General features: G+C 36.8%; 1 protein-coding gene across 6 annotated transcripts in view; it reads left to right on the plus strand.

Annotated features, from left to right (window-relative positions):
• The window catches only part of MLLT3 (MLLT3 super elongation complex subunit), a 266211-nt gene that overhangs the window by 42935 nt on the left and 207643 nt on the right, over window positions 1-15633 (plus strand). For all 6 annotated transcript variants that reach the window (XM_063455222.1, XM_063455219.1, XM_063455221.1 and 3 more), the window contains exon 2: window positions 10554-10734. In XM_063455222.1, coding sequence (XP_063311292.1) covers window positions 10638-10734 — 97 coding nt within the window. In that variant the 5' untranslated portion in view covers window positions 10554-10637. The remainder of the gene's footprint in view (window positions 1-10553; window positions 10735-15633) is intronic.

Consider the following 15633-nt stretch of genomic DNA (forward strand, 5'->3'; position numbering starts at 1 on the left):
CCCCCGTGACCCCCGTACAGGTGCAGGACTCTCCATCTCGGCCCTTAACCTGCTGCAGAACCTCTTGGCTCTATAGTACATGGCTGTGTAGCTGGCCTTAGCATTAGAAGCCCCCAGAGAAGGTGACCCGTTCCCCCTCTCTCTATATACCCCCACACAATACAAGCAGCCATTGGCATGGATATGTGCTGAAACCGAATGACAGAATGAATTACCAATCACATATCAATGGCGGGAGCCCGGCTGGAGGAAGTGACGTTGCAAGTGGTGGCAAGTCTGGCGGCGGCTGGGTTCGCTACGTCACTTCCGGCTGCCGGGAAGTAGTTTTATTAGAGCGAGTTCTATGTGCTGGAACTCCATACTAAGAGCACTAGCAATAGAACACATTCTATACACTGATAGCTGTGCATGGCATGGCTACGTGTGTGTTTATAGTAGAATATCTTTACTGCTCTGAGAAACCATGGAAATCTGAATGTGAATGATTAGGCTTTATAATCTGAATAAATAATCCAACTAAATTTATAATCACATATTGAGTGGTTTAGCCTCAGTTTTACCATTCAGATTTAAAAATATGATTCGGATAACCCTATGGGGATTGTCTAGTAGCTTTTTGTATGAAAAAGATAATACAATTATTTTACATGTGCACAGCCATAATTATTGCAATACCACAACCATGAAGATAAAAACTGCTCCAGCATGTAAACCATTTATTTATTTATTTAAAGTTAATTTGTGTTTTAATAGGAAAAAAAAAAACCTACTGCAGACAAGACTTATATTGGCGTTGTTCAAAAAAAAACAATTAATTACAGATGTGAAACTGATAGCATTAGCATTTCAGGCAATAATTTGCTAGATCATTTACTCCATCGTGAAAGAAAGTTTAACGTTAATATAGGATTTCCTTTTTAATGTTTTTGATACAGCTTCCCTTGTTCTCAGAGACTGTAGCATGATTAATATAAGGGCTAATTGACAAAACATTCATTTAAAACAAACTCCGTTACATTATGACTTAGTTAGCTAAATTTGATAAAAGTACTTAAATTAGGCTGAAATTGTGATGAATTAATGTTTTTTTTGTTTTGTTTTTTGAAACACTACTATTTTAGACTTTTTTTTTATTTTTTATTCTGTTGTCACCTTGGTATAAAACAGACCGTGTAGTTTTTGCTACCTACTACACTTGGGGTGGTCAAAGATTCATCTTGCACTACCAGTTCATCCCATTGTACAGCGCTATGGAATTTGCTGGAGCTATATAAATAATAATAATCACGTAATGGTTACTGGTAGTTTGCTATCTCTGCAGTTGCCTCTAGAGGCTGAATAATCCATTGACTGGAACATTCTGCATGTAAGTATGTGCAAAATGTGTCCAATTCTGTTTAGTGTCTTTCTTTGCAGCCACTTCTGTGTATTTGTCCACTAGTCTTTGAAAATGGACAGGGCCTGGGCATCCAACAGCTATACAGTTGAAGTGCTCATGTCATTTTTGGTCTTTTTGGTTGGCTGTAGCCTCCTGCATGGTGTCAGTAATACAATATATCCTAACCTGTGCCGCCAGGGTGGACCCCAGCACACTATCATGGTTATTTAGCAGTGTGAGAAGTCAATGTGAATTTAAAATTTTATTGCCAGAGCCAAAAACCTAACTGGCTTAGAGAATTTGATTGGTTCAGCTGATCAGTTCAGGGTGTTAATGTATGTTTGGTAGTTTGTGAATTCCTGTATGTTTGTATGGGAGTGTATATGCCAGCTGGCATGCATGTATATGTGGGCATGCCTGTGTACATATTTGGGAGTGTGTAGAAATACCCAAATGGTATAAACGTTTTATGCCTGACATAACTCCAAATTGCTCTGAACTGAAATCTAAACTGCAAAAATTAGGCAAACAATTTTGGAGAAATAATCCAGATCAGGTATTGTCACATTTTGAAAAAATGTAACCTAAATATCGCAATTCAGATTTGAATTTCCAAGGATTTTACTGCACAACCATGATGGAGCTGAAAGATAATTCCCACCTGGCTGAACTTAGAAGCTTGTTTTAATTTCCTATAAAATAAAGACCACTACACAAAGATAATGGATAAAGTATGGATGAAAAATTTTACATAAAAGGACACAATAGTCACCAGAACCACTACAGCTTAAGGTAGTGGTTCTGGTGTCTATAACCTGTCTCTGCAGGCTGAACATTGCAAATCACTCAGACGGCCATTCGAGTTGCTTACTATTTCAGTGCTGCACTGTGTGTAGCACCAACGATTACCATCTCCATGCTCTGCAGGAAGGAGATGCATTGAAAGATCTCTAGGAGAAGATGCTGACTGGCGCAGCAATGTGTTTTGACGCACATGTCTAATAGCCTCCCAATGCTTTCCTATGGGAAAGATTTATGTTCTTAGCCATGGAGGCAACGTACGTAGAACTACCTTTTATCTCTATTCTGATAGTCCAACAGTGAAGTGTTAGGAATACATGTTTGTATTACTAAAACTATAGTTTTGCATTATTGCACCCAGGCCACTTCTTATCAATGATGTAGTCGGAGTGCAGTTGTTCTTTTAGTTTTAATCTTGTAATGTAAAACATTGCAATCTTTGTAGAAGTTGCAATGTTTGTATTGCAGGGTTAAACCTATGAGACAACAGAGTGACCAATTGTAGCTCATAGGAGAAGCATTATATAAAATGCTTTCTTTTGAGAAGCTTTTGATTGGACACTTGCTGTGCTTGCACGTTTTGTACTCAATGCTCCTATGAGGAGCATTGTATTGGACAATTGCCGTAGAGGTGACCCCTCCACGATGTCATTGGAGGCGAAGGGAGCAGCACCAAGGGAGTCTCGGCGTTGGAAACACAATTATTATTATTTTTTGTGTGTGTGTGTGTCAATTTTTTATGCAAAGAATGTGGGGGTTAAATCTAATTCAGGTCTAGGGCACTATAGTAGTAGGTTTGTATTTCTAATGCTATTGTGTTCATTTAAAAAATATTAATAGTTGTCGTAAATTCTTAGTATAGGAGTAAGACTGGTAAAAATGACAAGATATTGGTTTTCTGATGGCCAGTAAGTTAAGAGGCCAAAAGTAGTACTGGAGTGACAAAAACAACAGATTCCGAGCCTGTGCTGAAGGTGACAGCTAGACTAAATTATTGCCTCATTGTTTGTTTGATAATTTGGAAGATATCCATTAAACTAGACTAACGAGACATACCCCACTTTCATCACAAATAATAATCATCTTGAAACTCAAAATGGTGGTGAATGGATTAAAGGTGGGGATAAGCTCTTTAGAACCATCTCGAGAAATTAAGCAAAATATCTAACATAATAGACTAGAGTAAAGAAGTAACATTGCCCCAAGGTAACAAAGGATAAGAGGCATAAAAACCTCAGTAAAACAAAATGTCAGACTGTTAGACAAAAAACAAAATATTAATTTTCTCTATAGTTTTTTCCTAGTATAATAGGCTTGTCGAGACAAGCTGAAAAAATGGAAGCTAAAGGAACACTCGTATATGGGGTTAACCCAAAAAATGACAGTTTCGGCTACCTGCAAATTGCGAAACATTTGGTTTTGCATACAAATTAATATTCAGGTCTCTGAAAACTTTTAAACAGGACCTGCTAATTACCAGGGTATTTGTTAGTTATTTTCTATATTGAATAACGAACAGCTAAACTCTATTTTGACTCAGGCTCCGTGAATTGCAAAACTTAGTGTTTGCTCACACTACTAAGTGAAGGTTTCCGAGAATGTTTAAACAGAACCTTCCTTTCATTATGTATATACTTTCGTTTTTTTATTGTTTCAGCCTATATTAGCGGTGAAGATCTTTGTCATTTTTGAACAGGACTTATCCTTGTGTATATACTTCTGTTATTTATCAGTTTATTTAATTGTATATATTTCAGTTCATATATGCACTCTTAGGTCCCTGTATATTTTGAAACTGAACCTATCTATTCCTGTATCAATTTATTTAAATAATTACAGGAAGTCTTCACATATTTTCCTATTTTGATTGTCACCTATTAGACTGTACATACACTTAAGTTTATTATTTAGTATTCTCTCAATTATGGACATCTATACGATATTTTATTATTACTATTAAAGGTTACATTTTATATCCATATCGGACACTCATTTCTTCTCTTCTTTTTATAACAGGCTTGTCAGCTTAATCCAGTTTACTGTTTTACATTATTAGTTCATTTATCACTTGATTATTTTGATAGTGAAAACATTTTTTTTTCTGAATGTGTTTAATATTCAGAACATAAGACTGTATCCTAAGGCTCTGCTATGGCTGGCACAGCATGCTGAGACTTGTGGTGCTTAGAGCATGCTTCTCTCTTTTAATCTCCCAGTCACTGTAAATGTGTCTATCCTGGGTTCAAGTGAGAGGACTGGTTGTCATTTAGTGACATTCCAGACCACTGTCTGATCTCTGCTCCAACCTTGTGTACTGTTTGTTAGTCTAGTTGTTTGCTTTTTGTTTTGAAGGTGCTTGTCAGACAATGTTTGGCTTGCATATTAACTGATGCCTTTTCTTTGTTTTTGTCAGTCCTTCACTTAAATACAAAGATCTATTCCTAGGAGTGTAGTAAGTGGTGATAATGGGCAGAATACACAATTGCTTAATACCCTGAGGCTTCTATTGAACCATAATGAGAGCAAGGATAACACTGTTTTAACGCATTAACTTTCTTCCAAGGGCAGTCACTAAGGTCTTTTGTGAGTGACAAACACTTAGATAAAAAAAAATGACCAATATAGACAAAAGTAGCCAGGTATGGCCAAGCTAGCTTGTATTACACGCAATGGACCTCTAGTACACATTAGTTTAAAGTCTTGTTTTTTATTTGTCCTCAAATCCGTAAAATCCTTACTTCTACTTAAACATAGAAAATATTTTATTTTGAATATGGAATGGAAATTATAAGTTAAGACAAAAATAAGAACAAAGTACTGATTTACATAATTTAAAGGGGTACTATAGGGTGTGGAACACAAACCTGTATTTCTGACCCTATAGTGTTAAAAACACCATCTGGCCCCCCCTCCCTGTTCTCCCCTAAATATAGTAAAATCTTACGTTGATTCCAGTCTGCTGTTGCTAGCTCTGTCCCTCATCTGCCTGCTTGGCTGACATAATCAGAAGTGTTGATCTGAGCCAATTACAATATTTTCACAAAGGAAAGCCTAGGATTGGCTGAGCTTGTCAAGGAGGCAGATCAGAGGCAAAGCCAGTCCAAGCCAAACACAGCCCTGGCCAATCAGCATCTCCTCACAAAGATGCATTGAATCAATGCATCTCTATGAGGAAAGTTCAGAGTCTGCATGCAGAGAATGGAGACACTGAATGGTTGTACTCCACAGTGTGTAACACTGCCCCAGGAAGCACCTCTTGTAGCCATCTGAGGAGTGGCCAGTGAAGGTATCCCTAGGCAGTAACATAAACACTGTCTTTTCAGAGAAAAGGCAGTGTTTACTGCAAACAGTAAACACTCACCAGGTCAAATACAATAATCTGTAGTTCTGGTAACTATAGTGTCCATTTAACCACTTAGAGACCATTGACATTATGTTTACAGTTATCACAATGATGCCAGAATGTATTGTCAATGTTGTATTGTCAAATGTAACTCTTCACATCCCTGCTGCTGACAATTAATACATTGCATTTTAGTATATAATATTTAAAAGATTGTTTCGATCGCGTCAGGGGTTAAGCATAAAATAACACTAAAAACCAGACATTGTTATCCTTTATATATGTTGCCTATTATCACAAGGCCCTTTTTTTTTTTTTCTTTTAACAATTCGGCTAATATGTGGTTTGTACATCATCAGAACACAGTAATCGCTCCACGCGGTCTTGCACCCACAGATATATCAGAGGATAGCTGCTGGTTTTCTCACACTGCCCTCTGAGATTCCCGATGAAGGTCAAGGGTTCTAGGTAGGGGTCCCAATCTGAAATTGTCAGTCAGGGCAAGTAGATTCTCATGACCCATAAGTAGATTGGTCTGTCTCTTGGACAGGTAGAGTTTTTTTTTAAATGTCAACACACTAAGTGTGTGTATAGAAATTATCCTATCCACTTTATCACTTCACTTCCCTGTCATATGTACCCATCCAACCAGTCACATATATACACTTAGTCATGTACACCAATCTCCATGTTTGTATTCATCTACACAGTCCGGTATCAAATCTCAAATCATCTACCACAACCTGATCACATACTGCCATGAAGAGGACTCGCTACTAAACTGCCTTAGGGCCAGCATGTGTGTGTATGTGTGTAGATGTATATATTTTTTATATATATAATCACCAACACTTACATACATATAATAAAGTTGTATGCGACATGAGAACCTTCTTGCAGCATTATATAATATCAAACTAGGTATAGTTGCAGGAGCATTCAGTGAAATCTTAAACGGAAATGTAAGTTGTTGGAAATGTAAAATGTATTGAAATCTAATTTTAATATTTTAGGCTAAAATAGCTAAACTGAAAACATTTGCCTTTAGCAGTTCAACTGGTAAATTGATTGGGAATTCCTAACCTGAGAAGAATTTGTGGCTTTTGTCTCAAAAAATGGGTCCCGGACCATGCTCTGCAGACTTTACCTGGTCCCCTACCAGTTTTCCATTCCCCTGTGCAAATTGCACAAAGGTATAGAGAGCTGCAGAGCTGTAGATGCCATATAACAATCACGCCATTTATTCATTAGTCGAGAACATCAGCTGAATGTACATTTGTACGAATATAATGCCATTCGGATGCTTACAAATGTCCGAAGTGCCAAAGTCCGGAAGTGACGAAGTTTGGTAGTTCAGAGGGGACAGGGACACTGCCCCACTTCAATGAGCTGAAGTAGTCTGGGTGCCTGTAATGGCCCTTTTTACGCATGGCATACATAGTAAGTTATAAAATTTAAAAAAACACAGAATTAACATTTACTTTGCTATCATTTTGTACAAAAAGAAAAAACCCTCACACTTGACATTGAGAAGAACACAAGTTCTTCTCAACAAACAAGCAGGGACAGAAGACTGCACACTGACCTGGCTTCTGCCTATTCATCTCCAACGTGACTGGCACATGGAAAAACTATAAATGAAGCAAAGGTTGTACGTAAACTTTAGTGATTCTAAGGATATTTAATTTCCTATTTTGTTGCTGAAGCTACTCTTTTTAAGGGATCATTAACTCAGCATTACATTTGTAACTTAAACCACGTGAGTTTGTCACGAGCTCCTGGAGGAGCCTACTTGCCAGCCTCCTGCCCACAGACTATGGGCCCTGCAGGGAAACATGTAAAAGACTACTGAAGTTGACCAACTGTTAGCACTGATTTCATGGAACTGTTTTGGGCATAGGACCATGTGCACGGTCGGTCAAAATTATGACTACCAGGGAATTCCTGAACCCCTGAACCGGCCTGGGTGATTTTCGGATATGTTGGTGTAACATTTGTGGGGATATTATGTGTTTTTGGGTACTTTTGGGACTTTAGAAATGTGTGTTTTTTCTGAGTTAATACAGTATCTGTAGGCAGAGGGGAGGGATTGTGTTCTGTGTGTGGGAGTGTTGTGCCGTGTAACCTTATTGTCATTGGTTTGTAATTTTGTGCTGCAGTCCCCCACAAGTGCTGTGGTTTGTCCCCTGTTACAGCTAGGAAGCGGTACTTTGGCGGAGGTACCCAGTCGGTGTACAGGGAACTCTGTCACAATGAGTCACTTGTCTTTTGTACATATCTTTTCTTTATATTTTTCCCTGTAATGTTTTTTTTTTTTTTTCAGTATTCCAACCGCAAAAAACATGAATTCAAAGTTCAGCTTTAGATATGATAAGATATAATGTATACAGTGGGCTAACAAACTCTGTAGCAAGAGTATTGGATAAAACTACTATAGTAATTGGTATTTATTAATGAGTTGTTAACTTAATTTTTGGATTGCAGTTATACTTTTCTGTTCGCACAGAATGACCTCTTATTTTAATTTTCATAATTGAGTTTTGTGTGTGGCGGAAACAAATAAAACCTATACAAATTCAGATAGTTCCGAAAATTTCACATACCCACTACATCGGTGCCGATGAGAAGGGTAAACGGAGGCATGCTAGTGAAGTGAATTGCATCACTGGCACTGCCCAAAGGGATGGCACAGCCCAATGGATTGCACTCCATAGCCTGTCATTCATCCACGCCAGCCCACAGTGCTCTCTGCAGGATACTTGTGCCCTGAGCATAGTGAAAACACATCTAATGACTCTCTCCCACTACGCTTTATGGCCCAGTTTTCAATATATGTTTTTGGGATAAGCTTTTCAATTATTTAATATTCTAAACAAAAATTTTAAATGTATTTTTTTTTTACATATATTGATTTTTTTTTTATTTTTTATATATTTTAATATTTAAAAAGATTGTTTTAAGCATTTCAAAAGCTTATCCAAGTATTAAACCAGGGCCAGAGTCAGTACAGGGCCATGATAGCGGCACTATCCTGCCTAAATCAGGACGGTTGGGAGGCCTGTGTTCAAGGCTTTTAGTCAGTCTGAGACTGACCGCCACCATTCCATCTGCTGTGTGTTTGTATTCTCCTCTCTATGACAAGTTGCTAGTTGCAAACCTCTGCTTTCCAACCACAACCATTAAAAAAAAAAAAAAAAAATGTTTAAATTGTGTGTGGGAAAAAAACAAAACGAAACACTTTACAGATCAGATATATTTCACTGCAATTTCAAAGTAGTAACATCAAACATGTAAGGCCTTTTTTCATGGCTTGCTTGTACCTTTAGCTCAGTAAATCTCTTCTTAATCCCATTTTTAGAAGAATCAGACCAGTTTTCCTTTACATTAGTTTCCTCGTGTTGTGTGTTCTCCAGATTGCAAGCTAAAAACCATGACTCGTAGAAGCCCTTCAATTGCACTAAGCACTTTTTCTGAAAGCTCTATAAAAGTTGGATTATGAACTTTATAAGTAAGGGCTTCAGTTCCTTTCATATCTATATCTATGTATCATATTTCTTTAGTCCCATATTTGAACTGCAGAGAACTCCAAGATTTGTTGGCACTTAATGGAAAACCTTCAAAGCTACTCTGTCACCTAATATGTTCTGTACATAAATCAAATTAAAACAATATTCCTTAAATATAAAGTTTATCTAAGCACACTATAGTTGGTTTAGCACTTGAATATCTGACTTGGGACATTATTTCAGAATGATGGTGGCCATCTTGAAATAGTATTACTTCATTTTTAAACCCTTACTATTCAACACTGTTCTTGCACACGAGAACCAGTTAATCTCCAACACTTGCCTGTTAGAAAAATGTACTTTTTCGAGGCGTTATAGATATGAAATATGCATGTCTTTCAGCAGCTACACATATTTTTTAACTTTTTTTTTTTTTTTTAAATGTGCATGATAGCATAAATTACACTTAAGATGAAGCATTGTATTTGTTGTTGCAATGTCCATCGGCTTGCAAGCTAGGTGTATAGCAGAAGTTGCATCTTTGTAGATTATTTGGGATCTTGAAAAGTCTCTGAGCAAACTGTGAGGCTGCAAGGTAAGCGTCTTAAATGGACAGTCCTTAATAATACTATTAATATTTTGTATGGGATTTGTGAACTTGTATGTTAACTCCTGCTGTGATAACTGTAGAAAAATCTAAAATCCTCAAAATGATTAATCGGGATACCAACATAAATGGCACAAGACCTCATATTTGTTAATGATAATGAATTTGGGCACACAATAGCACAAACTCCACCACAAGAAATCTAACTGCGGCTGGAACCCTCCAACATTTTGTCTAGGACAAGCTAGGGAAATTTCAGCAAAACATATTAGCTGCACACTGCTGACATATCAGTAAATAGAACCCACTGATGTTGATGAGCTTGCTTGGCTATGCCTTTGCCCAAGTTGACTCAATAGTGTATATGGCAGACTAATTTTATGTTGGACACAAAATGGATTGCCAGCTGATAATTTGACTAGGCATTCCAGGTGACTTCTCTGGAATCCAATGGGTTTAAAATAAGATGTGCTTGCATGTACACTAGTCTGCATTATGTCACGTCAGAACAATCAGTCCACCAGGAATCCTTCCCAGTATTTTGGTCTTTTAGGAAGTAGACAATCTTGTTCTTTATTATTTCATTACGCTAATGTTGATGTATAATATATTTTTAAACAATTGTTTTTAGAGAAAATTAAAAAAACGTACAATGGAGGAGAGAGAAATGAACACAGAACATCGCATGTTCACGCAACACTATTTGCAGGGTAGTAGTTTGTTATATCATCGCACTTCTAGATCCATGGTTTCTAAACCTTGATAAATTAGATAGTGATATAAATGATTTTATATATTAAAAAAAAATATTCAGTTGAGTAAGGGTTAGTCAGCAAAACAAACTAATATTTGTATCATTTAATAAATGGTTCTCCATGGATGATTTGTGTTTTATTTTCTATCTTTCTTGAATTGTAGTGTGCTGTTCAAGTAAAACTTGAGCTGGGTCATCGTGCCCAGGTTAGAAAGAAACCTACACTTGAAGGATTCACCCACGATTGGATGGTATTTGTCAGAGGACCAGAGCACAGTAACATTCAGCACTTTGTGGAGAAAGTCGTATTTCACTTGCACGAGAGCTTTCCAAGGCCCAAAAGAGGTAATCTTGATATTACATATCCTTGTTTTGTACTTATTACTTATTCAAATTCCTGTGACTGTACTTTGTGCTTTCGTAAAATCTGTGCTTTTAAAAAGTAAAAAAATATTATTAGACATTCTCATTGGATTTCTGGTTAAAATTCTGTTTAGAGTACTTTGCTCCATTGTACAAAGACTGTTTTTTTTTCTTTCTCAGGCTAGATTACCTGTTACTAAGTTTCTGCTTAATAAATATTGTAGAAAGAATGTATTTGCTTGTTAATGTCAAAAATCTGCCAGTTTAGCTCTTTTAATGTATTGTACATATGTGCATCATGCATATAATATTTTATTTCTAAAGAACTGTGAGTCAGTATGAAGGTCTTTAAAAAATATAACTTGCTTATAAAACCTAAACTAATAATAGCCAAACTTTTAATTTCCCAAGAAACTCAGCCATGCTCCAGTAGTTTGCAAATACGTAGCTGCCAATATTCACCATGCATGTTCTAAATCTAAATATGTTTATTGCATTATAAATATTATGTGTTAAAAAATTATCCCAAAAAAACGACATACTAGCCTTTAACATTTTGGGAGGAACTCTTATCCCATAAATCTCTATGCAGCAAGGAATAAAAAAATAAATGTACTCCCCTATAGTAATTCCACTCATTAGGATGATTGGGAACCACTCAGTAAATCGATAAAAATTACAGTGGCTATCAGTTTAAACAGAGTCCAGTTGACTGTTTAATAAACCTGGCTATTTTAAATTTTTGGCAGAGCTGAATTCTGTGTATGGGAGGTCCGTGGCTTGACTCTCTTGAGAGAGGAGAAAAAACGGAGCTCAAACTGTGTATCACAACATGCAAAATGTTGATAAAACTGATATATCCAAAAACAAAATTTCCAGCTGGCTGATTTGGCAAGAGCAAACTGAATTGGTCATGGTGTTTGAAATGGATCTTTAAATCAAATGTGTACAATAAAATTACATATATTATGTTTTGAACACCACATACTCCCAGTGGTGTATTCTGGATTTGTGCTGCCCTAGGCATGACTAAATTCGGCACCCCCTTATCTAAATTTGCCCCACCAATTCGTGTCAAGGCCTTTTTTTTTTTACTGACAGACACACACACACACACACACAATGACAGACACTCACAATGACAGACATAAACACACACTCACTGACAGTCACAAACATCCTCACTGCCAGACACACACACATTTTCTCATACACTCACTAATTATTAATATTTTTTTTTATCTAAAAGGACATATCTCCCTCATCGCCCGGCTAGAATATTAGTACGTTAACACCTAGAGGGGGCCCTAAGGTGACAGCCAGCTCTTGAGCCTCCCAGTAAACAAGGCATTTACCTGGGCACTTGGGGGCGTTTTTTGCTGCCCCCCTGAAAGTGCCGCCCTAGGCAAATGCCTTGTTTGCCTTGTGGTAAATACACCCCTGCATACTCCTATAGACTGTAATAACTATAATCTGACATAAGGTTTTTTTTTTGGGTGTTTGAGTTTTAAGGAGATGCCGAGATGGTTATTTTTATGAGAGCTAAAAAAAATAATCCTGAAAATTCTTTTAATGTCCCTTGTATCTCAGTTTTAAAGTTGCTGTTTTTTTGGCCTATGGTTGTTTGTATCTCAGTTGTTTTTTTGGCCTATGATTGTTGCCTGTTTCCATTAGCACATCAGCCTGATTGCATGGTAAGGCTTTGGGGGAATGCTTGACAAAGTTATTTACAACTGACATATGGAACATTTAAGTGGTAGAATGTTTACTTTGGAGAGTTTAGCAAGGCAGACCTCCCCTCCTGATTCAATGTATACAATGCATATTTCTAGCCTTTGATTTGAGTTTCAGTGTAAATAGATATCACCGAGTCCCCATTTGTGTGATCCTTCAGGAAATACATTAGTCTCTCAATGGTTTGTATATGTTTCTGTTACTCAATTGTAATCTCATTGCTGGCGACCATTGCTATTGATTCATATGATTTATGTTTCTTTATGCATTTCTTATCCCTCTTACATCCAAAGTTTAAATACATTTAATAGCTTTATTTGAATGTATGACAGGGCCTGCTGATTTGTTGTTACTGTATTGATGTTAATCTGTTTGATATTCCATTTTACATGTAACCCTTGCATAGTTTAAAGTTCACTTGTACATTATCCATGTGTTCTAAATTGATCTATTGTCTTCATGTCAATTAAAAAAAAAAAAACCTCTCCATAGAAACACAATGTCTGTCTGATGTTATTGTATAATGGATTTCCAGCTGAGCTTTTACAATGTCTGGCAAATGTGGCTTCTCCGAGCCCCCAAAGAGTACAGTGGCAATAGTCCTTGTAAAACCATTTCGAATTGGGGGTAACTTTTTTTTTTTTTTTTTTTTTATGTGTGTGTACCTTTTTGGTCCTATTCAAGTCTTTTCTTTTGCTATGTACTTTTGTCTCAAAAATGCTGTGGTGTTAATTTAATGATCTTTGATTACATCTGTTTTGCGTTATTTAATGCATTAGAGAGAGAATGCATCGCTTGATGCAGTAGGATGTTTTTGATCTTTTTTGCTTGGTTTATTTGATATTTTCATTTTGTTTGCGATATTCTTTTAAGTGGTTTTATTCTGTTGTCTGTTTTTATAATACAGAGTGGCCCATAGGTTCCTACCCATCCAGCACACAGATACACTGGATACATAAGATATATGGATGGTTAGGTACTTATGGGCCACCCTGTATACTGTATGAAACATTTTGAGAACCTTGCACTCAACATTTCAATAGGTACTTGCACCGGTTTCAAATCTCTGGCCTCAATTGTAACAATACAGAAGGAGAGCACTCATGGGACTTGTTTTAAGGCAATACAGCTGTTTTTATCATCACGGGTTGCATATCAATTTGAATCAATGTTTCAGTCCTTGATAGCCTTGATAAAAGTTCCAGTAAGTGACTGAAACGTTGATTTAAGGAATGCGTGAGGCCAGTATATAGTAATATTGGGCTATCCTATTTAAAAGAATGGAACTTTCTGTTTTGTAATGGCCATTCAGCCTCTGTTTATTAAATCTGGCAAATTATGTTGCATCTCTCTGATCAGACAGGCGATGTTCTGTTTAATATAGAATTGTTTTTTAGTAAGTATTTTCAATTTTAACAAATGCTAAAATACCGTACTTCTCATTGTGGCACCCATCACAGATAGTCTGTATGAGATCGGGCCTATCAAACCTATATGCCCCATCTGTTGTAGAACTACAACACCCTAGAAGCTTTGCCCACCTTAAGCCTGACAAAGCTTCATGGGATTTGTAGTTTGAAAACTGATTGGAATATTCCCCTGTCTCAATTGGAGTATAAGATCCATTGTGTTAGAAGACACGACAAGCAAACATGTTATTTTCTAATAATGAACAAAACATTTTGATTTCTGGCAGGTGCTACCAAACTCAAAATGAACACACATTTTAAGTATCAAAGTACCACTATTTAAAGATTTGTGTGTATGTATTTGTGTTTGGTTTGTGTTTTTTTTTTTAACCTTCATCTGCTTGTTAGTTTCTCTTCATATGCAAGGAATCACAAAAAGCAATAAAGCATTACCATGCGGTGTTTAAAGGCACCATTTTGCAACATAGTTCTGCATAACAGAACCTTTTTTTCATATTGTATGACTGCCATATCTTAGTGATAATAAACACTACTGCATCATAAGCCCCACACACTGCCTTGGTAATTTTCCCCAGTGACTTTGTGCTCTTGTCTTAGGGGAGAGTGCTGCTAGTCACACTTGGAAATTGTTGCTAGGTGGAGTAAATGAAACCTAGTTTTACAGTTTGAAATTCAGTCATCTTCCATCATGTAATGTAGGGCAAATGTAGGTTTTGTTTTGCATTATTCCTTTTAATGTACTCATTTGAGTGGAAAATACATTGATCTTTGTCATCTCTCTTTAATTTGAAATCATAGCATTTGTGAGGTGATTTTTTTTTTTTTTTTTTTTTAGGGAGGGGGTGGTTGTCTGTGTGTGTTTCCACACTGTGACAAGTGCTGGGAAATTTGCCAATTTACATGGCCCTGCAGAGACCTCGTCATATTATGATTACGCATGACTCAGAACATTCACTGTTCACTAGCCGCTCTTGTATGGTGCAGTTCAGGGTACACTAAACATGCCACTCATTTTGCTTGAATTATTTTCAGTTTCTGGGGTTTGGGAAATTACAGTAATGAGCATTAGGCAGACCCCTCAAAATCTCCTAATCATTTCAGACTTTGATAAGTTAGAGTTTAGTAGATTAGTGTCACATGGCTACCGAATGCTTTGAAGAATTGTGTTTGTGGGGAGAGCCTCTTTTAATTAGTTTTAGGTTTTTAATTGCAAAATGGTTTGTGGGGGGGGGGGGGGGGGGGCAGAAGGGGTGTAACGTTTTTCTTGGGGTTTTTTTTTTCTGTAAAAAGATATTTTTTCAGTCAGTATTTACATTTAAATCTTCATCAAAGTGGCTCTGTCACCAGAAATAAACGTTATCTAATCTGCTTCTATATAACTCAGGAGTAGTCCCAGAAGATTGGAAGTTAGCGAATGTTGTGCCCATTCACAAGAAAGGTAGTAGGGAGGAGTCGGGCAACTATAGGCCAGTAAGCCTTACTTCAGTAGTGGGGAAAGTAATGGAAACCATGTTAAAGGATAGGATTGTTGAACATCTAAAAACACATGGATTTCAAGATCAGAGACAACATGGGTTTACTTCTGGGAGATCATGCCAAACTAATCTTATTGATTTTTTTTTTTTGATTGGGTAACTAAAATAATAGATCAGGGTGGTGCAGTAGACATTGCTTACCTAGATTTTAGTAAGGCTTTTGACACTGTTGCACATAGAAG

Source organism: Pelobates fuscus, chromosome 5, assembly GCF_036172605.1.
Source record: "Pelobates fuscus isolate aPelFus1 chromosome 5, aPelFus1.pri, whole genome shotgun sequence".
In the NCBI taxonomy this organism is placed as follows: domain Eukaryota; kingdom Metazoa; phylum Chordata; class Amphibia; order Anura; family Pelobatidae; genus Pelobates; species Pelobates fuscus.